At 56.3% G+C, this 22,521-nt stretch overlaps 9 protein-coding genes across 9 annotated transcripts; 6 read left to right on the top strand and 3 right to left on the bottom strand.

Moving 5' to 3' along the window:
• Positions 1–360: 360 nt before the first annotated feature.
• Positions 361–2,033, top strand: K452DRAFT_298704 (uncharacterized protein; the record flags this gene model as incomplete). Its single annotated transcript, XM_033542142.1, has 4 exons — positions 361–712; positions 830–1,177; positions 1,291–1,584; positions 1,723–2,033. 4 exons carry the CDS (start codon positions 361–363, stop codon positions 2,031–2,033), a joined length of 1,305 nt encoding a protein of 434 aa, XP_033397027.1.
• Positions 2,034–3,712: 1,679 nt separating this feature from the next.
• K452DRAFT_309095 (uncharacterized protein) lies at positions 3,713–4,987 on the bottom strand (the record flags this gene model as incomplete). The annotated part of the gene is made up of 1 exon (XM_033543220.1): positions 3,713–4,987. The coding sequence occupies one exon, from the start codon at positions 4,985–4,987 to the stop codon at positions 3,713–3,715; it is 1,275 nt and encodes a 424-aa protein (XP_033397026.1).
• A 2,089-nt stretch (positions 4,988–7,076) lies between these two features.
• K452DRAFT_251139 (uncharacterized protein) lies at positions 7,077–8,076 on the top strand. The gene is made up of 3 exons (XM_033538199.1): positions 7,077–7,313; positions 7,372–7,630; positions 7,710–8,076. Exons 1-3 carry the CDS (start codon positions 7,302–7,304, stop codon positions 7,820–7,822), a joined length of 384 nt encoding a protein of 127 aa, XP_033397025.1. The 5' UTR covers positions 7,077–7,301; the 3' UTR covers positions 7,823–8,076.
• A 26-nt stretch (positions 8,077–8,102) lies between these two features.
• K452DRAFT_298701 (uncharacterized protein) lies at positions 8,103–9,299 on the bottom strand (the record flags this gene model as incomplete). The annotated part of the gene is made up of 1 exon (XM_033542141.1): positions 8,103–9,299. One exon carries the CDS (start codon positions 9,297–9,299, stop codon positions 8,103–8,105), a length of 1,197 nt encoding a protein of 398 aa, XP_033397024.1.
• A 1,227-nt stretch (positions 9,300–10,526) lies between these two features.
• Positions 10,527–11,578, top strand: K452DRAFT_351445 (uncharacterized protein). The gene is made up of 2 exons (XM_033545719.1): positions 10,527–10,707; positions 10,765–11,578. The coding sequence occupies exons 1-2, from the start codon at positions 10,635–10,637 to the stop codon at positions 11,517–11,519; spliced, it is 828 nt and encodes a 275-aa protein (XP_033397023.1). The 5' UTR covers positions 10,527–10,634; the 3' UTR covers positions 11,520–11,578.
• A 484-nt stretch (positions 11,579–12,062) lies between these two features.
• Positions 12,063–14,335, top strand: K452DRAFT_251134 (uncharacterized protein). The gene is made up of 5 exons (XM_033538198.1): positions 12,063–12,499; positions 12,544–12,692; positions 12,739–13,066; positions 13,113–13,779; positions 13,827–14,335. The coding sequence occupies exons 1-5, from the start codon at positions 12,385–12,387 to the stop codon at positions 13,888–13,890; spliced, it is 1,323 nt and encodes a 440-aa protein (XP_033397022.1). The 5' UTR covers positions 12,063–12,384; the 3' UTR covers positions 13,891–14,335.
• A 203-nt stretch (positions 14,336–14,538) lies between these two features.
• K452DRAFT_272055 (uncharacterized protein) lies at positions 14,539–15,038 on the top strand. The gene is made up of 2 exons (XM_033539067.1): positions 14,539–14,653; positions 14,706–15,038. The coding sequence occupies exons 1-2, from the start codon at positions 14,614–14,616 to the stop codon at positions 14,972–14,974; spliced, it is 309 nt and encodes a 102-aa protein (XP_033397021.1). The 5' UTR covers positions 14,539–14,613; the 3' UTR covers positions 14,975–15,038.
• Positions 15,039–15,141: 103 nt separating this feature from the next.
• K452DRAFT_288010 (uncharacterized protein) lies at positions 15,142–18,814 on the top strand. Its single transcript, XM_033540579.1, has one exon. The coding sequence runs from the start codon at positions 15,231–15,233 to the stop codon at positions 18,612–18,614; it is 3,384 nt and encodes a 1,127-aa protein (XP_033397020.1). The 5' UTR covers positions 15,142–15,230; the 3' UTR covers positions 18,615–18,814.
• Positions 18,815–19,968: 1,154 nt separating this feature from the next.
• Positions 19,969–22,448, bottom strand: K452DRAFT_327015 (uncharacterized protein; the record flags this gene model as incomplete). Its single annotated transcript, XM_033544884.1, has 2 exons — positions 19,969–20,331; positions 20,400–22,448. The coding sequence occupies 2 exons, from the start codon at positions 22,446–22,448 to the stop codon at positions 19,969–19,971; spliced, it is 2,412 nt and encodes an 803-aa protein (XP_033397019.1).
• Between the last annotated feature and the right edge of the window lie 73 nt (positions 22,449–22,521).

Below are 22,521 nucleotides of genomic sequence, written 5' to 3'. Positions count from 1 at the left end.
CGAGCGGTCGAGCCCGCCCGCTAGTGTCGGTACGGCAGGTCGGCGGCTTGACTTCCTGATCGGGCAGGCGGGGGGAAGTGGTGGTGATGGTTATCGCTGCTGCGATGAACTGCTTGTTTGGGCTGTGATGTGATGGGATGCGGTGCGGTGCGCGTGTGCTGGTGTGGTAGGTAGGTAGGTGGGTGGGTAGGTATGTTCACACCCTACCTAGCTGTTGCTGCGCTGTTGTCACCTTCCTTTCTATCTCTCTCTCTCTGTTGTGTCTTTCGATCGAGCAAAGCGCTGGCTATATAAACAAACAAATAAACCCCACTCTCACCTAGCCCGCAACCCACGCCCATCCCATCCCTCCCTTCTACAATGCATCCGCTCACGCTCCTCACGCTCCTCCTCCCCCTCCTCCCACCCACCCACGCCGCCGCCATCACAAGCCCAAACACGGACCCCAACACACCCACACCCACACCCACACCCCTCACCTACACGCACCACAAAGTCCTCCGCGTCCCATACGACGCATACAGCGCGCACGCATCCACGCTCGCCGGGCTCGCCGAGACGCTGAATGATAGCCCCCAGGGCGCCGGCCACGCGGATATACTCGTTGCGCCGGAAAACGTGCAACAGGTTGAAGCGCTAGGATTAGGGGGAAGAGTGCTGCATGAGGATTTGGGGGCGGATTTGAGGGCGGAGGAGAGTCAGGGGATAGAAGGTACGTTAATATCTCTTTCTTAGAAGAGAGAGAAAGAGGAAGATAGAAAGAGAAGAAGAAAGAAAGAACCCTCCAGCCACACAGCAGCACAACTAACCCCCCCTTCCACGCACGCAGCAACCACCCCCTCCGACGCCTTCTTCACCTCCTACCACCCCTACGCCACGCACATAACCTTCCTCGCCTCCCTCCAAGCGGCCTACCCCTCGCGCTCGGAGCTCGTCTCCGCCGGCGCGTCTTACGAGGGCCGCAATATCTCGGGCATCCATTTCTGGGGCAGCGCGGGCAAGGGCCGCCGCCCGGCTGTGGTGTTGCATGCGACGGTGCATGCCCGCGAGTGGGTCACTACGCTCGTAAACGAGTTTGTGGCCTGGCGGTTGTTGGAGGGGTATGAGGCGAATGCGACGGTGAGGGCATGGGTGGACAAGTACGATTTCTTTGTCTTTCCTGTTGTTAATCCTGATGGTGAGTCCGCCCTAGCCCTATCCCTATATAAAAGAGAGAGCACGCAGCACGGTTGTAGGTTACAATTGCGGCAATGGTAGTAGCAGTATTGACTATGTGTTACATGTTCATAGGCTTCATGTACACGCAAACGCAGCAGCGGCTCTGGCGCAAGAACCGGCAGCCCAACGGCAGCAGTGGCCGCGGTTCCAGCTGCGCCGGCACAGACATCAACCGCAACTGGGACGCGGGCTGGGCGACGCCAGGCGGCGCGTCGACGGACCCTTGCGCCGAGGACTACCGTGGCAGTGCGCCGGGCAGCGCGCCAGAGACTGTGGCGCTGAGTGCGCAGTTGGCGAGCGTGGCAAAGGCGCAGGGCGTCAAGCTCTATGTCGACTGGCATTCGTACTCGCAGCTTTGGATGTGGCGTGAGTGCTAATGGTTCTTTTCTTCTGCCCGGTCTTTGCGTTTCGGTGGTCGGGAAGAGTGCTTTGGGCCCTTGGCGTATCTTCTTCAGCGGACAGACAGCCAGACAGATGCCCAACATAGCTAACTAACGCGCACAGCATACGGCTACACGTGCAGCAAGCTCGCCGCGAACAACGCAGCGCTCGAGTCGCTCGCCACGCGCGCCGTCGCGGCCATCAAAGCTACGAGCGGGAAGACGTTCACGGCAGGCCCCATCTGCGAGACTATTTACGCGGCGTCGGGCAGCTCGGTCGACTACGTCAACGATGTCGTGCAGGCCGACTACGTGTATACGGCTGAGCTGCGCGATACGGGGACGTATGGGTTCGTGTTGCCGGCGGATCAGATTAGGCCCGCTGCTGAGGAGGTGTGGGCGGCGTTGGGGGTTGTGCTGGCCGGGATGGAGTAGCGTGGTGGGATGGGGAGGACGTGGAGGCGGCTGCGGTGTGCTTTGGTGGATGGGGTTCTGTAGTAGTGTTGATGAAGTTTTTAGATAATCACTGTTGGGCTCGGAAGTAAAGGGATGAAGTAAAGCTATACACGTCCTCTTGAGCTTTTAGATAGCTGTTTAGGAAACAGACTTCTCCGAGCCACAAAACTTACAAGTCACACAAGACCCCAAGCAAATCCAACCACCAAACAAGCAGCAAGCGCACACAGGCAGACACACGAGAAGAAGCATCACCAACATAAAAGCCACAAACTATACTACCTACAAGCATAACACCCCGCCAAAACTGCGACCAAATCCTCCCTACAAAGAAAGTACAAATACACAGACGCAGCCTCGTCAAAAACCCCGATTGGGCCGACCGGGGGAAAAAGAGTACTGGTCCGACTAGTTACCTACTAAACCTATGAACAAACCTATGAACAAGAATAAGAAGAGAAAGAAGAGAGAAAAGGCATAAAGGAAAGATAATTGGGAAACTTAATTATCTTGGTCCCGCTGGCTGGCCCGGCCCTGGTCGCGGTGCTGAGGTGCGCTGGAGAGAAAGAAAAGGTGGGATGGAGGTGGGGGAGAAAGGTTTATGTAGGTGGTGCGGGTGCGTGCGTGCAGGGCGTGTGACGGAGGGGGTAGGTCGTGCGTGCGGTGCGTATGTGAATAGGTGAGTATGGATGTGAATGATTTATTGGGGCTGGCTTAGTGTGTTGGACCTCTTGTAGTGGGAAGAGCGGCGGAAAGGGGCTTGAGTAAAGTGATGGGATGTTAGTATAATTAGTGAAGGATAAGTCAACGTTACAGAGGACCTACTATCCTTCTAGTAGCTAATTCATACAACTCCAACCTCGCTCTTCACACATAGCAAGACACGAGCCATTAAAGCGTATAAAACAGCAGTAAGACCCCCGTCTGATAACCGTTTATGAGAAGGTCACATCCGCAAAAGTCTCATGTCTCAATAGACTACGGTCTTCCACATGCTGGGGGTCCAAAACACACACAAACACTAAGTATTGTAGCAACCAACGAGCGAGACAGTAATACGCGATTCCTGACTAATTAATCAAGACTTTATACCCATCGTCGACCTTGGGAGTTGATATTCATCATCGCGGCTGTGACGTTATAGTCGTCGCTATAAGTTGCACATGCTGTGGCGCATCTATAGTTTATCTTTGTTGCTAACCTGGTATTTAGATACATTTAAGATCGTAAGTAGATGTATAAGGAACTAGTGGATTAGTGTGATGTATAGGAACACGCTGATCATAAAATAATTACCGGATGCATCCGAAACTGGCGGGTTAGGGTAGGTGTGTAAAAGAGTATGCCGGCTATGGACGATGGAACAGTGGCTGAAGGCGTTCTATAGCCGGCAAATTTGATGCTTCCTTTGAGCTCGTAATACCGCTTCAGTAACTTGTCGTGGTAAGGCATGCAAGGGTTCTCCCTGTTTGGGTCAGGCACAATCGGGTCTTGGATGCAAATAAGTGAAGTCAGTGTTATTGCTAGGTAGGACACAGAGTGATGTCAAGTCCAAATACGTGCCGTGCCTACTAGCAGCCAATCCAGAGTCCATATCCACACAAGAAAGCAGGTCCCAAAACCTCTGAGAAACCAGCCAGCCCATCTACACCCCAAGCTCAAGCCTTCTTAAACCTACCCCACGGCGTCTTGACAAACCAACCCACCATCTGGCCCTCAGCCAACGGCATCTCCTCGTCATCCCCACACTCCCACACCCGGCCATCATCACAAGCAGGCGACCCCTTCTTGTTCCAACGACGCAAACACAACGTCCCCTCTATCTCTTGCACGCGCTTCAAGACACCGGCATACCGATCCATCGGCAGCTCCCTTGCGCTCAGCAGCTCCCTCGCGCTCACAAGCTCCGCCTCAAGCCGCTCGCGAGCTTCCTTCGGCAGAACATTGCTTCTTCCCTTACCCGAGTGCTCGCCCAGCAGCTCCCGTATATCGTGAGACCTGGCCCGCCGGATGTTGCGATGCTGCGCCTTCGTCAACCTCACCTTCTTGCTGCGCAGCCGCTTCGTCTGCGCCGCGATCCGGGCTTCGAGCAGTGCCGTCCGGGTCGCAAATACTCTTTCGCTCAGCTTTGCGCTTTCTTCGTCGTCATCTTCATCGTCGTATTCTTCTTCTTCGTCCGCCTCAGCCCTACGCGCTTCCTCAGCCGCTCGCTCGCTCATCGCCTGCGTCACCTTAGCGCTCTGACGACGGATGCGGCATCGCTGCCTCGACGACAGCTTCTCCGTGCACAGCCGCGCTGTTAGAACCGCTTGCTTTGCTTCGAGCTCTTTGGACGATAAGGTTGTGGTAGGGGCTAAGAAGAGGGATTGCGCGAATGCGATGTTGTTGGAAGGAGCTCGGTCGGGGGCCGTGGTGGGGTGGTGTGGTGCTGGAGGCGGATTGTGGGGCTGTTGCCAGTGGTGACGGTATTGGATGTTGTCTGCCCTTGGGAGCGTGTAGCTGTGGTGTTTCCAATGGCAGCGGTAATGCACGTTGTCTAGCCCTGGAATCCTGTACCTGCGCAGTTCTGAGTGCTGGTGGTAGTGAATTTTATTTAGCTCTGGGAGCGCGTCATTGCGCTGGTGCGATCGTGGCCGGTAGGGGAGGCTGCTGTTGTGTTTGATTGAACCTGCATCTATACCAGTGACAGTTCCGGCGACAGTATCTGGTTCTGAGCTTGTGTCCGTGTCTTCATCTGAGCTCGTATCCATGCCCGTGTCCGAGCTAGTGTCCGTGTCGTCGTCTGAGCTAGTATCCTCGCCCGCATCCGAGCCTGAGAGCAAAGCCGAAGGCGTGCTCATGCTCCTGGCAGCATACGTGGTTGCTGACAATGGCTTCTGCGTCTTAACTTGCGTCGCCGGCTGCATCGGTGTCTGCTGCGTCTTGTCTAGCATGGCTGTCAAGGACTGATGTCAGCGTAGCGGTGTCGTGTTGTATCATGGCATTTCGGCAGGCTAGTATGGCTGGTTAGAGTGGCGTACTTACTGGTATCGAGCAAGGGCGGGGATGAAGGATTGTTGTGGTTGAGGCTTTAGGTTTAGATGAGGTTGGTTGTCACCGTCTCAGGCTGTGTCGTGGGAAGAGGGAGCGAAGTGAAGGAGGCGCATTTGACGTCCACTGGGATGATACCCCTCTAAAGCTCCATGACGTATGTCACTGACTGGCATTCTAAAGAGGAGTGAGTGAATGAGTAGGCGAATGAATTGTGTGGCTGTGGCCTGTTATGCTTCATTGACGTGGAGCTTTCTTTCATGGCAGTATCTAGTGGCGTTTTATAGACGTTTGGATGATTTGTTAGGTAAGTAATTGCTGTTTGCCTCTTTATATGCGGCTTGACTTTTCATCCGCTTTGTATAAACCTCTACAGGAAAGAATCAGTGTGTGTTTGTATGCAAGTCACAATTTTCATCTAGAATACATACCGTCACAACAGTTCACTGTCATCCGTTATCCATTACCTACACTGCCTCAAACCCACACACCTCCCCTCCCGCCCACTCACTCAACCCTCTCCACCTCCCCTACAGCCCTCTGCACCAACTCCCCCACCCCATCCCCCAACGCCAACCCACCCCGCAACAACCCCCTCAGCCCCTCCACCCAAACGCCCCACCTCTCAACACAAAACCCTTGCCACGCCTTCTCCCTAAACCGCGCGCCAGGCCTCGCCATCTTCCCCTCAAACGCCTTCTCCGCCTTACACAGCGCGCGCAGCCGCTCGGCCGCATACACGAACCACGCGGCGGCGGCCGCGACCATCGCCTCGTTGTTGCCGACGTCGTCATCCTCGTTCTCTTCAAACGCCTCGCGCAGCGTCCAGATGGCGTAGAGGCTGTAGTCCAGCGCCTGGCACGCCGCCGCTGCTTCCTCCTTCTCTCCAAGCGCAGTCAACCGCGCCGCGAACGCGTTGATGTTCGCCCACTCGGCCGACGCGTGCGACACTGTCCCTCACCTCATATTAGCGGAGCCCAACCCAAACCCATCCAACCACGCGAAACCAGCGCACGCATCCGCATACGCATACATACCCACGTCCCACTGCTCCCGCATCTGCGCCCCAAACCCCTGCAGCTCTCGCCAGCACGCCAGAGCTTCACTTTTCGTCTCTCCTTCTTCTTCCCCCTCGCCACTCACACCCCTCGCCCGCAGCGCCAGCACCACCGCCATGACCCCCTCCTGCTCCGCATGCGGCGTGCGTGCCGCGGCAGCCGTGACGGCTTGCCAGAGCGTGTGCGTGGGCTCGGAAGCTGGCGTAGTGCTGGAAGCGAGGGCGTCCTCGACTGGGCGCGCGAGCTGCTGCGCGAGTGAAGGGGCGGTGCTGGGCGTTGCGTGTGCTACCTGCGCTTCCATGGCTTTGGTGGTGTTGTTGGTGTTGGTGCGCGGGCTGGTGGACCGTACGGTGCGAAAGTAAGTCTGTCTGTCTGTCTCGGCAACAGCGATGAAGTGGAAGCAGAAGACCTGCTGTTGTGCTCATCGGCGAAGTCCGACCAAAAAAAGCCCAGCCCTCGCATCGTCGTTGACCTACCCACCCCACGCGCCAACCAATCACCGCGCGCCCCTTCACCCACGCGTGCAGTGTCGCAGCCACGCGCCGCCGCCGCCGTGCCTCCTTCCCCAAGCGGCCTAGCGGCGCGAGCACCCGCTGCCGATCGCCGGGGGCGCGCGTGCAACGTGCGTGCGGTTGTGCGCTGTGATAGGCGATAGGCGATGGGCGATAGGTGATAGGTGGTGCTGTGCTGGGGCCGATTTCAGTCAAGGGCGGGTATGGAGCTTGTGTGGGTGTGTGTGTTCTGGACGGGCCTGCTCAAGGCCGCCGGTTATTGAGCAGCGGAGACGAGCTATGTACCTAGGAGAACGAGGAGAGGGATAAGGACGGGGACAGGTAGACCAAGCAAGCAACCAAGCGCCCACAGCAGCACCGCCAGCTACCTACCTAGCTAGGTAGGCACCCAGCTCGCCAACGACCTTCCTTATCCGCCCGCACCCCTCGCACCATCTAATTCATGCGATAGCACGAGCGAGCGAGCCGTTCAGGTCCGCGCAGAGGTTATCGTGCCTGCTACGCTGCGCTTATTGGTGCGCTGAGAGGACGCGTGCGCCTGCAAGGTCGCGCGCATTCCTGCGTGCTGCGCGGGCTATAAATGTGTCAGTCGTGTAGACATAGCTAGCTGCAATCCCTCTCACTCGCTCGCTCGCTCGTTCAGCATTATGTTCTTCCAGGTAGGTACTGCCAGCCAGCCAGCCATACCAGCTCCCACTAACACCCACCCCCAACCAGACGTTCCTCCCACTAGCGGCGCTGCTCAGCCTCGCCCTCGCCAGCCCCACCGTCTCGGGCACCACCTGCGGCTCAACGAGCTACAGCGCCAGCGCCGTGCAAAAAGCCCTGAACGCCGGGTGCTCGTACTACGAGCAGGGCGGGCAAGCCGGCGGCTCTAGCTACCCGCACACGTACAACAACTACGAGGGCTTCGACTTTGCCGTGTCTGGGCCCTATCAGGAGTTTCCGCTTGTGAGCAGCGGCGCTTATAACGGTGGTGAGTTTGCGTTGGTTTTGCTTTTTGGTGTGTGTGTGGGGGGGGTTGCTGATTGTGTTGTTCTTTCTGTTGTCTATAGGCTCGCCGGGTGCGGATCGTGTCATTTTTAATACGGACTGTGAGCTCGCGGGCGAGATTACGCATACTGGCGCCAGTGGGAACAACTTTGTTGGCTGCTCTGGGACGAGCTAGATGTGCCTGGCCTTCTGTTAGCAAATGAATGTTTGGTTTGGACTCTATACTCCTTACCCATACAATTGAAATCGATTACAGTATTTGAGCTTGTCAGCAGCCTCCGACTGGTGAAAAAATGTTTGGGATCCGGTCCTTTTTTTTGGCATTGCCTGTTTGTAACGTTCATCTCTTTATACCAGGAGCAAACCCTGCCGCGCATACCGGTGGAGCCTTTTTGGGAATCGGAATTTATTGATCAGTTCAAAATTTATAGCCAGCCTTAACTGTATCAAGACCTTCACGGCAAATCCGCTGCTCTCGGCTCCATGTCCTGCCAGTGACGCATATCCTTTCCGTGCTTGAAATGCCTGCCGATATGATCGATGCGGTCCTTCCAGCGGGCGAAGCAGTCTTCCGAGCCGCAGAAGCCGCACCACCGGTACCACCCGTTGAGCCTATCCGGCAGATCGACCCGGCTGATAGGCTCGTAGTGTTCCATGTCTCTTTCCTCGTGTACAGACTTGAGGTGTATGAGATAATGGTCCTTCCTCGTAAACTGCTTCCGACACCCCGAATCTGCTACGCTGGGCGATGCTACGTCGCCCCAGTGCTGTGTGGCCAGGTGCGAACTTGTCGGGTTCTTCATGCCGCAGTATGAACATATCCGGATGCCGTCGGCTGTGAGCTCTGCACCAATCATGCAGAGCCATATTCGCTGGGGATGGTTCTTTTGCTCGTGCTTCACCCATTCGCCCTTGCGCGGGAACTTCTGTCCGCATTTATGCGTACACTGGAACGGACGGCCGGCATCTCTTACGAGTAAATTGCGATTCCTAGTTGCTACGCAGTGCCGCACGTCGGGGATGAATTTCGAAAGACCAGTCCCAGTTTCATTATTGGAGAGGTTGCCAAGTTTTGACAGAAAATCAATGTGTGTAATGGGGTTTGGGCTCAGCTCTTCTGAAGTCTGTGAAGGCGGTTCTCCAGAGTCTGCTACTGTGGCTGTGTGGGTTTGAAATAGCTTCTGGACAAACCAACTCTTTATCTTTCCAGATGACACGCCAGTCAAACGTTGGAACGCGGCAAATTCTGGCTCCTCCGGCCACCGGCCCGGGAAACGTTTGAGCCAGAACTGGCAGAATTCCTCAGTATTGGAATCGAGATGGCAAGTTCCCACAGTATTTAAAGCATGTTCCGTTTCCTGAAAATCATCCATATCTGGTGTTTGCAGAGTGGAGAACATGCTTGAGGCTGTGTCGCTATATGGCAAAGTCATGTCGACACTGGAGCCTGCATCAAGGCTCTGGAAAGGAGTTTCTAGTAAGCTCTGGTGTGTCATTGCCGAATTTGGCCCTGACATGTTGCTGAGGCCGTCAAACACAGGGCCAAAGTCGCCCGAGCCAAGCTCGTAAGACGGTTGTGGAGCCGAAAGGTAGTCGGAAAGGAGATGGGAACATGCCGGATTTGGAATGTAATCTGCGTCTTCTGTTCGCATGGTGGAGCTTTAGGACAGACAAATCGAACTAACTTCAAAGAGAAGTCCTTTAGCCGGAAGGGGACAGCGATCTCTTAAGACCCAGGCCGCGACTGGCGGGGCGGAGTTTCGATTGCAGGGTCAGTGGAGGGCCCTTGTACAGCGAGCAAGCCCGGTGTAACTAGATGCAGCAGGGAGAAGCCTTAGCCAGCAGGCAAGGCACAAGCAGGGGTGCCCTGTCATTTACGTGCTCTTGACCAGGAGCCGACCTCACGCTTCGCATCAAGCCGACCTATTAGGCGAAAACATCTCCAATATCGATAGCTCAGCTGCACGTATGACACCAGATCGAGGCTCTGCCGGCCATCTGTCTTCGTACTTTGGGCCAAAAGCGTCGAGTCCAAGGCAAAAAGGGCGACGTTTTGCCTTGGAGCAATGCAGAGCCGCGTCAGCCGAGGCTGAATGTGCCTCGAGCAGGCAGCAACATGGTTGATAAGGTGATTCGTATGCAAGGCGCCATTCGAAGCGACAGCTTCAAGGAGGCGGTCTCATTGATGATGACAGAGTGCAGGCGAGCGCCTCGTCGGAAGATGAGGTTGTTGCTGTGCCGGAAGCGGTCTCAATTTTACGCGTTCCGTGACAGGATGTACTTAGGTAGCCACGTGCAGCGCTCTTATCTGGTGGTTAGCTGAACGTCTTAAAACTATAATTCCGACATACCTACTGCTTTTTTAGGTAAGCACTATAATAAATGTAATTAATAAGCAACAGGGACGTTGAGCTAAAATCCATCCTCCAAGAACAGCTCTCGTGAACCAGCATCTGCTATCCGCACACCCAAACTACCACATAAACTACACATATGTCTTCATATCGTAAGATTGTAACCCAAGCCGTGGGAAAACCTCAACACCTGATCTTTGTCCGAAATCTAACATTAAGACCTTTTGTTCTTATATTTTGTATACTTTGATTCTTGAGAGCTAGTAGTGGCATACCGAGGCCTTAGACACCAGATTTCGACTAAGAAGATGATCATCCTGAGTATAATCACAAAACCAGTACAAAAAGGATTCGGGAGCATCACGAAATGACGACTCCAACGTGAAGCTGCCCATGCGGTCACGGACCGGCAATGGTCATTCGACTAGGCCCGAGATGTACGTAGAGGACGGACCTTATGTTTAGTGCAAAGGGTCCACGGCTGACCCGCCCACCTCCGATCTGCCGGGTTTGCTCACTAAGCGAGCTTCCTAGACGACAACTCCGGATCTTAGTTTCTTCTGAACTTCCAGTCTACGGATCCGTAGACACGTTCAAACAAACTTGTCCTCTGTTGTCCAACCGCCTACCAAGATGGAGCCCACCTTGAAGGAGTTTCTCCTTAGCGCGATTCGGCCGTCCATCATTTTGGTCATGGCCACCTACCGTGCGCCACCCTTCTCAAAACCCCTCTCGTGAAGCCTCTCTAACTTACCGTTGAAAGAACTCATTCTCGCTATCGTCGACGTGCTCCTTGAGTGTAAGCCTGGCGTCCTGTTCCATGCGTCCCAGCTGCAAGAGCGGGCCTTCTCCCGCTTCTGGAACGCATATGGAGAAATTATGTCGGAAGAAATGCCAATGCCAATGATGGCACTGCTCAAGACTGTCAAGGGAACTGTCCTCGATATTGGCCCTGGCACGGGCGACCAGCTACGGCACTTTGACGCGTCTAAAATCGTCAAGGCATACGGTGCGGAACCGACCCTCAAGCTCCACGACAAGCTCAAGATCAACGCAACAAAGGCCGGTCTGGGCGACAAGTACAGCGCCCTCCACTGCGGAGGCGAGCCCGAGAGCTTGTTCCCCGCGCTCGCAAAGGCGGGGCTGCTGGAGGGTGGTGCGGAAGGCGTGTTCGACGAGGTCGTCTGTGTCAGGGTGCTTTGTGGCGTGCCGAGGCCAGAGGAGACCGTCAAGGGCCTCTACAAGCTGCTCAAGCCCGGCGGGAGGCTTGTGTTGCACGAGCACATCGTCAACCCTTGGAAGGAGAGTGGAGGAAGCTTCATCTCAAGGTGTCTCCAGGCGATTTACATGGCTCTGGGATGGAAGTTTTTAATGGGCTCATGTTGCATGGACAGAGACACTAAGAGCATTGCCCTCGCTGCAGGAGGCAAGGACGGCTGGTCCCAGGTCCAGCTGCAGTATCTGAATCCGTGGAGCCCGTTCCCGTACCTGGTCGGGTCGTTGGTCAAGAAGGATTAGCTAGACTGTATAGTATGTAGGTAGGGAAGACTTGCCGCATTTGAAAGTGGAAAGCACGGCGCGGACCGAATGACAATCATCCGTGAACTGAATTGTGCATCCTGGTACCTGGCACCACCGTGAGTGGATACCCTACGTGTTACGCAAGGCGGTTGGTCGGGCGGATGGATCTTGGCGGCGCTCGGGTTAATACGCGGCACAATCATCGACTTCAGAGTTGCCAGTGGTGCCAGCATTTTTCCCTGACGACTGGCCATGATGTAAGAGACCCTTTTCCCGCAGAGATGGCCCGAGATGATCCGAGAGGTTTAGTGTTGCTTCACATGCCAAACGCATGTTGCTCCTGGCTGCGCTGCTCCCCAGCATCGCTCTCGGACCGCGACCCGGATGGACCACCGGGATGGGCGTCTGGAAGGCATCGTCTTTGCGCTGGCTAGCTTTTCTTTTGTTTCTCATCAGCGAGACGGTGGCAGGAGGCGGCGTGCACGTGAAGACAAGGGGTACCTAGGTGAAGGGTTAGCGGCGCGGGGAAACAAAATGCGGGCAAGCTTCGGCCTGACGGGAGCGACGTCTGGGGAGCGAGGCGCGTTCCTCGGTGGAGGGAAGCTCCAGAAAAAGCAGGCCGATGACTCCCCTTCCCCCACAAACACCCACCCGACCGGCTCTGAGTCTATCGCTAGCTTTGCAACTGTCGTCGTCGTCGTCATCTGCGCAGCCCTCGTCGCTGCGCTGCACCCGGCCAGCTAACCTCGGCCTACCGCCGTAAATCTATCCTTACGCCGTCCACATCCACCGGCGCACGAGACCATCCACCACGGCGCATTGAGAACGACGGAGAGGCCGCGCGGCCTGCATTGCAGTCACCATGTCGTGGAAGAAGTCGGACAAGCTGATGGAGACCATCAAGCACTACTCGCACTTCCCCGCGACCGGCGTCAGTCTGAGGCAGATGGTGCAGTTTGGCGAGAGGCCATCGACTGGTAAGGCGGCGCCTGAAGCCCAAAAGTCTGTCTAACGACTGCAGGCACCTTGTTCCGCGCCTCGCAATTCCTGTCCGAGGAGTTGCCCATACGGCTTGCGCATCGCGTGCAGGAACTCCACGACCTCCCCGATGGCCTCGGCGAAATGCCTTCGATTAAGCGGGTTTCGGATTGGTATGCCCAGTCGTTCGAGGTTCGCTCCCCGAGGCTCCGGATTGAACTTGACTCACACCTCGCAGGAACTTACCACTCTCCCTCGGCCGCGGCTCACGACGGAAGTGCGGGAGCGCTTGTTAAAACCTACCAAGCGCCCCAAAGAGTCGAGGATATTGAGCCAAACGACTCCAAACCCGAGTATAACCAAAGGGCAGTACAAATCGTTACCTCCGACCATTAGCAACGAAAACGGCAACGGTTTCACCTCAAAGGTTACCTCCGCGAAGCGGTACTACGTCGCCGCTGATGACGGGGGAGATTGGCCGATAGAGCTGGGCCAGTATAACCAAGAGTTTGCAAGAACCCTGGAGAAAATCAAGAGGCGGCATGATAGCGTAGTGACAACCGTCGGTAAGTTGGCAGCGACAAAGGCAGCGGGCGGCACTAACCGGCGTAGCCCAGGGAATTCTCGAATACAAGCGGAAACGGCAACGCATGCAGATCGATCACAACATTCAAGCTTTCCTCGACCGCTTCTACATGTCACGTATCGGAATAAGGATGCTCATCGGCCAGCACATTGCTTTGACGGATCAGAGACAGCGCTCTGATCCCAACTATGTCGGCATCATTTGCACCAAGACTAATGTGCGAGACCTCGCGATGGAGGCCATTGAGAATGCCCGCTTTGTGTGTGAAGACCACTACGGACTGTTTGAAGCGCCCAAGATTCAACTCATCTGCGACTCTGACATCAACTTTATGTACGTTCCGGGACACTTGTCGCACATGCTCTTCGAGACATTGAAGAACTCGCTTCGTGCTGTTGTGGAAAAGCATGGACAGGACAAAGAAGACTTCCCCGTGACAAAAGTTATCGTCGCCGAAGGAAAGGAGGACATTACGATCAAGATTTCCGACGAAGGCGGCGGGATTCCTAGAAGCTCCATCCCTCTTGTTTGGACCTACATGTACACGACTGTCGACCAGACGCCGAACCTGGACCCTGATTTCAACAAAAGCGATTTCAAGGCGCCAATGGCCGGCTTCGGGTATGGCCTGCCCATCAGTAGGCTTTACGCACGGTACTTTGGCGGCGATTTGAAGTTGATCAGCATGGAAGGGTGAGTTTTTCTGCGCACCTTTTATTCTTCGACGCTAACCGTTGTAGCTACGGAACGGACGTCTACCTCCACCTTAATCGGCTATCGTCGTCGTCGGAGCCTTTGCAATGACAATTGCCAGTCATGAGGAGCGAATGGGACAGCAAGCGCAGCAACAAAGCCATTCTCCAAGGATTGACGCGATCCGGACAATCAATTAGTGCTAAGAGTCAAGCGCTCACAATGGCATCCCGCGCCATGCGCCTCAAGCTGAACACCTGGGAGGTGAGCGAGAGAAGGCAGGTCGGCGATGCCGAGAGCATGGTCAGCGAGAGGTCGAGTAGGAACGCCTGGTGGAGGCACGTTGGAGTCGAAGATGATTTTTAAGTTATTGTTTTCCTTTGGACATCTACGGATGTCTGCAAGATGGAACGTCACGCTTTTGCGCGTGTCGTAGTTGTGCATATGGGACCGGCGAGGGTATGGGTCTGGGTATTTAGGGACGGCACTGTGAGAATGTGCTTTGCGCACCGTTAGGTTGACCTTTGAGAAATTGCGCCGCCAAGTCGAAGCGCCTATTGTTGAAACCAGATGTCCAGTCTTGAATCTGATGTCGAGTGTCATCCCTGCCGCCCATGACATCATCGTCACCACTGACAGCACCATCAACGTTGGACGCAAGCAACCTGTCAGCACCCCGGTCCGGTTAGAAGCACGATGAAGCAAGGTCGCAACGTCCGGCGCCTTATTTAGCGGCGGCGCCCTGTGCAAGACGTTAGAATTGACATCCATTTCAATTTCAACGTTCATCTCAACTTCCTACCAACTTCCTACAAATTATCTCTCACCATCACAATGTCTTCATCCAACGATGAGCCCGGAAACCAGCCTAGCGGCAAGTCTCTCATGTATCTTTTATATGTAGTACCTGTGCTGACCTCTCCCAGGTGTTCTCGCCAAGGGCCTCGATCCCGTGGGCGGCGTGCTCGAGAAAGGCTTGTCGCCCGTTGGCGCCGTTGTGGGCGGTGTCACCAAACCCTTGACGGGTATCGTCGGTGGCGTCACTAAACCGGTGCTGGGCCCTGTGGCGGGCGAGAAGGAGGAGCGTTCTGATATCGTTGGCGGTGACAAGAAGGCCGAGGACTTTGGGAACAAGGAGGACAAGGAGCCTTTTGGAGGGAAGGAGCAGACCGGACAGAACCCGCTGGGACTTTAAGATGATGAGTTTATGAGTTTATGTGTATGAATATGTATTAAATGTCAAATAATACTACCGAGCCAATCGCCGGGTAGCGATGCTGTGATGACTTGCATTTGTCACCGATAGGGCTGCGTCTCTTGGCGCGGCTTCCGGTGAACAATTTCTAGACTTTGCCATCATCCAAGCCGCGCCACTCCATTTCTCTCCCTTTCGCGTTGATACCCAGCCTCGGCATTTTTGGAGCTCACGCCGGAGCTCCCAAGACACCCGGATGCATGCCGTGACATGGCAAACGGTCCGCCGCGCTTCTCGTAGGATCCCCGCCGTCTTCATCGCCGGGCAACGACGACACCTGCCGCGCGCCAGGCCCTTCCACATTACCTCGGCCGCGCGCTACGCCGCCGTCGAGCCGCCTCCATCATCCAACGAACCGCGCGACTCGGAGCACAATGGCAAGGGCAAGCAGGAGCTGGAGCCGCAAGCGGCCGACGGGACACCCGCCGGCGCTGAAGTTGTGAGCAAGGACGAGGAGCGGGCAAAGCTGGTGAAGAACCCGACCAAGAACAAGGTGGATGCTAGGCCGTACACCGTGGAGACGAAGCGCTCCACGCGAACCAAGAACTACGACGGTGTACCAGCAATAAACATCCCTCCGCGCTTCCTGAAGAAGAATGTCTCGCTCGCCGAGGAGATGGTTGCTAAGGTAGGGGAGGGCGAAGTGCACAATTGGAAGGAGCTGTCGCGGGCGATTCACAAAACGCTGGACGAAATCTCGGTGGCCTCGAAAGATAACCCGCATGATGAGCTTTTGAATACCGCGGCCAAGGTGTTTGAGAGCAATCCCAATAACGGGGACGGGAACGGGGATGGGGACAAACCTCGGCCGTTTGGAAAGGGTATTCATCTTGCCGTTATATACGAGGTGCTCACGGCCATTTCCGCGAGTCTGTCCACGGCTCACCGCGAGCTCGGGAAGTCCTTTCCTTCGGTCAAGTCCAACCTGATCTTGCATACGCCCATTGATGGTGGCATGGAAAGTCTCGAAGAAATGATCTGGCAGTGTTGTGCGGAGGTCGACGCCGATGTAATTACGCTCGATGCCCAAGACATTGCCGAGCTTGTCGGCGACTACTTTGGCGACGGTCAAGAGCCATCTGCGTATTCCATCCGCTCGTTGGGCTATGAAACGCATCGATCCCGGAGCGAAGGTTACGAGATGGAGGAAGACGAGGTAGATGAGTATGAGGGAGAAGAAGACGCAGAGGATCCCCAGGAAGACCCAATGGTGCCTACACGGTCCGGCAACAAAGGCAAAAAGCAAGCTGCTTTTGTGCTCTCCGGTGTGAGTACAGTCAATCTTGCGGACCTCTTCAGATCTCCCAACGGACCAAAAGGCAAGGCCGCTGGCCGTGGGTTTCCAGGGGGTGATTACATCGCGGGACCGATGGGTAGGCCGCAATCAACTAATGCGGCTCAGTGGGATGATATGAAGCTCGGGAATTTTCTGGATGAACTGCTTCTCACAAACTCGACCAAACGAGCGGAGATAACGAGCAAAATGGAGTCTGGCGGCAAGGCGACGAGTTCCTCGAGCGAGGCTCAAAACATCACCACGTCGGCCCCCAACTCACCGGAAACGAACCAGGCAAACCCTGATGCGGCCCAAACGCAGCAAAACCCATCTTCCATGTCTCCGCGGACTGTTGTCCTCATAAAAGATTACAAGGAGCTTAGCGTAACTCGGCAAGGCGCAAAGGTTCTCGACAAGATCACAGACATTGTTCATAAAAGGAGGCAATTAGGCGCAGAGATTATGGTAGTTGGCTTGACGGCGTCTGCGGAACTGGTTCCTGAATTCTCGCGCTCTAGCATCAAAGCACTTCAGGCCGAGAACGAAGACAGCTTTTTCAGGACCATCGTTGTGCCGATAGGCCCCACCGTTATATCTCATGATGCCCATTCCAAAAGCGCGAGCCACAAGTCGGATGCCCGCTTGACACCCCGCTCGGCACTTGAGACTGATAATGAGCGACGGAACTTTGCGATCAACGAAAGGCACATCAAAGACATGTTCCGAAGGCTGGACCCGAATTTCGATTCTCGGGAGCTTTCCTTGGAATTGGTCCAAAACAATGACAACCTGGAATCAAGAGTGCTCGCTTTCCATGAAGTCCATCGGCTGGCATTAACAGCCATCGGCATCAAGAAAGCGCTAGCGGAGTCTCCAGATTTCAAGCCTGAGCTTGTCCGCACAGCCATGACGCTCCTCCGGCTCAGCGACGATGTCAAATTTGCGTGGGCGGCGCATGAGCGGTTGATGCAAAATCCAAAGGATGTCATCGACGAGATGAAGAAGAACAAGACCACCAAGACGGCCGCCGACCACCGTCTGGAGAGAGTCCAGAAGACGGCCAACAAGCACGAGAAGAAACTGCTTACCGGCGTGGTCAACCCGCAGCACATCAAGACGACCTTCAACGACGTGCACGCCACGGCCGAGACCATCGAAGCCCTGAAGACGATGACAAGCCTGTCCCTGCAACGGCCTGACGCCTTCACATACGGTGTCCTAGCTGCAGACAAGATCCCAGGCTTGTTATTGTACGGGCCACCAGGCACGGGCAAGACGCTGCTGGCAAAGGCAGTAGCCAAGGAGTCAGGCGCAACGGTGCTGGAAGTGAGCGGAAGTGAAGTCTACGACATGTATGTAGGCGAAGGCGAGAAGAACGTACGGGCGCTGTTCAGCCTGGCGCGCAAGCTCAGCCCCTGCGTTGTCTTCATCGACGAGGCCGACGCCATCTTCGGCTCGCGCAGCGGCAACCGGCACCGCACCAGCCACCGCGAGATCCTGAACCAGTTCCTGAAGGAGTGGGACGGGATGAACGACCTGAGCGTGTTCATCATGGTGGCGACGAACCGGCCATTCGACATTGACGACGCGGTGCTCCGGCGGCTGCCGCGGCGCTTGCTCGTCGACCTGCCGGCGCAGAAGGACCGCAAGGAAATCCTGCAGATCCATCTCAAGGACGAGCAGCTCGATGCCGCTGTCAGCCTTGATGACCTTGCGTTGCGCACGCCCTTCTACTCTGGCTCCGATCTCAAAAACCTGTGTGTCTCTGCCGCGCTGGCCTGCGTGCGCGAGGAAAACGCCGAGGCCGCCAGGTTCCGCGAGGCGGTTAAGGCGTCGCAAGCAGAGGCAGAAGGCGAGAACGAGACGGGGAGCGCAGCCGAGGACAAGAGCGCGAGCAGCAACAACTCCAGCAACGACGCCTCTCCCACCGGCTCCACAACCACAGACGCCAACCCCAAGACCATCACCATCAGCAACGACCACACCCCGCCCTCAGTCCTCGACTCGATCCTCTCCTTCTCCTCCCCCTCCTCCTCCACTTCCTCTTCCTCCCCCGAGACCCCGGCCCCCGCCGCCGAACCAGCCTACACGTTCCCGGCCCGCCGCACGCTGCGCCCCCACCACTTCGAGCAGGCGCTGCGCGAGATCGGCGCCTCCGTCTCCGAGGACATGTCCTCGCTGGCGGCGATCCGCAAGTTCGACGAGCAGTACGGCGACAAGCGCGGCAAGCGGCGGCGCAGCGCTTGGGGCTTCCATCTTGCGGATATGGAGGCCAAGGAGAGTGATGTTAGGGTTAGGAAGTAAGGGGTCGTTTTTGTTGTGTTGTGTGGGGTTGGGGATGGTTTGGTGAGGGAGGGTTGGTTGGTTGGTGGGGAAGAGGGGGATGAGTGTGGGTGTGGGTGTATGAGTGGGGTAGGGGACGTATGTGTTTGGTAAATTGATTGATTGGTTGGTTGGGTGGTTTGCTGGTGATTGCCTGTCGCTGTAGAAGGTGTATAAGCGGGTGGGTGGGTGGGTGGATAGCAAGATAGACGGACGGGCACTGTAGTGAGTGAGAAATAGACGAGATGCTCAATCAATAGAGCAAGCAGCAGTTGGTTCATCAAGACCCGGAAAAAAGACGAAGGGCACGCAGGCACTCAAGCGAACGAAGCGGGCAAGCAAGCAAGCAAGCATTTAATCAGTAACGGCATACACATCCCCCCTCTCATCTCATCTCATCTCATCTCATCTCATCTCATCTCTCTCTTTCTCGCTCGTCCCCTACTCCTAATCCTCCCCCACCACCAATCCGCCCAAATGTACTATACGTACGTACGTAGAAAGCAGCCGTAGACCGCACCCACACACAGACACACAGACATAGCCAAAGCCAAGCATGTATGTATGTATATGCACACACACACCCACAAACCCCTTCATCCAGCCATAGGTACGGTAGGTACATAGGTACAAACATCGACGAGACGTGCGCGCGCACACACGCCCTCTACCTAGACAGCATCCCCCTCTTCACCGCTTCAATCATCTAAACCCCACCAAAACCAAGAAGCCGTAAAATATAAGCAAAGCAAAGTGAAGACGAACGAACAAAACAAGCGTAAACAAAACAAAGCGCTTGCACAAGCACCGCCCCCATCCCCGCCAGTTAGGCTAGACTAGTTTAGTCTAGTCTAGTCTAGTCTAGCAATGTAACGCCAACGCCGCACCGCCTAGTACCTACGAACGCCCATATCTTGTCCTGTCCTATCCTATCCTATAGCCTACGTACCTGCCTACCTGCGTACATGCGTGCGTGTCCAAGAACCTACCCCAACCCCTGCGAGCCGCTATGTCGGCGAATATAGGAGAAGTAGAAAGAGATGAAAGGGGCGAATTAAGGACTTGAAAAAGAAAGGACAACAGCAGAGGGATGGAGAGGAAGGGGGGAGTCGGGTAGGAAAGAGGACGGCGAGGTTTGTGGTGAGGTGTGATGTTGTGCAGTTGCTTCAGCGGTAGTGGTGCTGGTGGTGCTGGGAAGCACACCAAGCGCCACTGTTGCCGCATCATTGCAAACTGCTTCGCATCACTTCTCACATACCAAACACACACCACCTATCCAACCCCAACTCCTTACCCTACCTTCCTTTCCCGCATCCAAAAATAGAAAAACTCCCGTCTATGCATACCTTGCGACCGGGGGCCCGTACTGCGGTGGGGGCGGAGGCGGATACCACGGATTGCCATGCGGGGGCGGCGGAGGATACTGGCCGGGGCCAGGCTGCTGAGGCGTCATCTGCACCATATCGTTGCGACCGCGATGCCTGCGACCCGGACGCTGACCCGGCCAAGCCGCGGCGACAGGCGGCGCGGGGCGTGCGAACTTGCGTAGGCGTCTTCGCCGGCACGCCCGCGTTATGCACCCGCAGATGCTGAAGAGCAGGATGCAGCCGATGGCAACGCACACGCCGATTACCACGCCCTTGTGGTTGTCGACCCAGGAGCCGATTTCTTTGCCTAGGTCTGAGCCCTTGCATTGGCCCTGTGGACGTTAGTTTGGGTTTGAGTTGAGGTATATGGGTGCATGGTTGTGGGGTGGGGTAGACTTACGTTCTGGCAGTGTCCGCCGCCGCCGCAAGACGTGCCGTCCAAGAAATTCTGTTGCAGCGAGTAGCACATGCCCATAGGGAATTCCGGGCTCTTGCAGCTGATGATGCAGCTCTTGTCGTCGCAGGCGTACGTGTCGTTGTGGCCGTTGCTGTACGTCGTACCCATGACCGTCTTGCACTGCAGGTCGCGGCTCGTGCACTGTCCGCTTGCGCACTTCAGTCCGTCGCCACACTTCTTGCCGTCATCGGCCTTTTCGTCCGATGGGCAGTAAGGCGAGTCACCTGTGCAACGTTCCTCTGGGTCGCACACGCCGCCCGACGCGCGGCACACGGTCGCGTTGCTCGCGAACTGGCAGTCGTGGCAGCAGTCTTCGTTGCTATCATCACAAACGGCTCCGGACTTGAACTTGCATGTCTTCGGGTCGCAACACGGGTTGTTGCCGCAGTTCTCGGTGCCGCCGCAGTCGCAGTCCTCGCCCTCCTCGACGATGCCGTTGCCGCATTGCTGGCCGGAGATGGTGGTGACACCCCTGTTGTTGGATAGACAGGACGTCTTGACGCTGCTGCGGCCCATGGCACCGCAAATGTTGCCAATTGAGCAGGCCGAAAACTTGGTGATGCCGCTGGCGGTCGAGGGGTTCATGATGAAGCGCTGGCCAGCGTCGCAGGTGCTCGAGCTGAGGGGGCAGCATTGCTGCGCGTTGACGCTGGTGCCGTCGGAGCAGGTTTGACTGGTGCAATCATGTACAGCGCCAAAGGTGTGGCCTGTCTCGTGGGCGATGACTTGCCATTCTGTGTTGGTCCTGGCAACAACATTGGCGGCAGCGACGGTCTCGGTCTCGCCGCTAGTCGAGTTGGAGGACTGCGCGCCCTGCACGCAGGCCTGTCCGAGCCAGGCGAGTCCGACGGCCGAGCCCGTGTTGCAAGTGGTGAGCAGGGTCCAGTGGGAGTTGGTGTCCTGCTTCGTGCCCCGCCATTCGGAGAACTGGTTGAGCCGGTCCTGGATAGTGATGCTGTCCGAACAGTCCTGGTTCCAGGGAGTGGCAGCTTGTTGCGTCCCGGGACATGAGGGGTCGCTCACGGTCAGGTTTCGTAAGCCCAAAGTGATGTTAAAGGTCGACTCGTAGACGTCTGACGCCGAGTTCATAACATTAATAACATTTTGTCGCGCGGATTCGGTCGAATTAAACGATGCCGTGTAGGTGCAATCGGTAGCCACGCCGACAAGGGCAACCTTTCTAGCTGTCGGACAACCGGAGGTGTCGCCAATGGTCTGTACGAGGTTGACGCCACCAGCGTTGCCGGAACCCTGGTTGTCAAGCTGCCTCTTGGAGAAGAAAGAGCCAATAGGAGCGCCCCAGAAACCGTCATCTCGCTTCATCATGGCGCCGTAGACAGGATGCTCCGGCTGCATATTAAAGTCAAGCAAGTCGGAGCGACAGGCAAAGTTGGCCCCCAGATCGCGCTTCAGCTCTGTGTGACCCAAATCCCAACCGTCCTCCTTGATATCCGAGTCGCGCCAAAGGACCATGTATTCGTCGTCGGTCTGCTCCAGCTCCGGGTCGAGGCTGTGCTTGGTTGCCATGTAGTTGGAGGCCATCTGGATGTGGTGGTGGTCAAAGTCGACGCTCAAGACGCCCTCGAACAGCGGTTTCACGCCATCGCGGCGCACCGTGATGCGAGCCCATCCCTTGTCGTGCCACTTGTCGGTGCCGGCCTTCTTTGCCCAAGTCCGGCCCTTGTATACCTTGTGGGCGAGGCGGTCGATTTCCTCGCGGTGGGTGACCTGGCCGTCGGGGCCGAGGTACTCGACGGTGGCACCTTCAGCGAGAATGTCATGGTTGGGCTCGAGGGCAAGGCGTAGACGGTCGCCGTCGCGGAGGGAAAATTCGAGGTCGAAGGTGGAGAGGGCGGTGACGCGGTGGTTGTAGGTGTGGATCTCGGGGTGCTGGGCGACCTCGAGGCGTGCGAGCGGGTTACGTGCTACCGAGCTTGCGACGACTGTGGAGACGAGCTGGGCGGCGAGCGCGGCGGCTCGCAGAAGGCGCATCGTCGCGCCTGCGGGGGAGGGAAATGAATGGAGAGATTAGTTGCGGAGAGGGAACGAGCGGGAGGCCCGGAAG

Source organism: Aplosporella prunicola (genome assembly GCF_010093885.1).
Source record: "Aplosporella prunicola CBS 121167 unplaced genomic scaffold K452scaffold_14, whole genome shotgun sequence".
NCBI classification, from domain to species: Eukaryota; Fungi; Ascomycota; class Dothideomycetes; order Botryosphaeriales; family Aplosporellaceae; genus Aplosporella; species Aplosporella prunicola.
The sequence above is the reverse complement of the archived record's forward strand: the minus strand, read 5'-3'. Positions and strand labels throughout refer to the sequence as shown.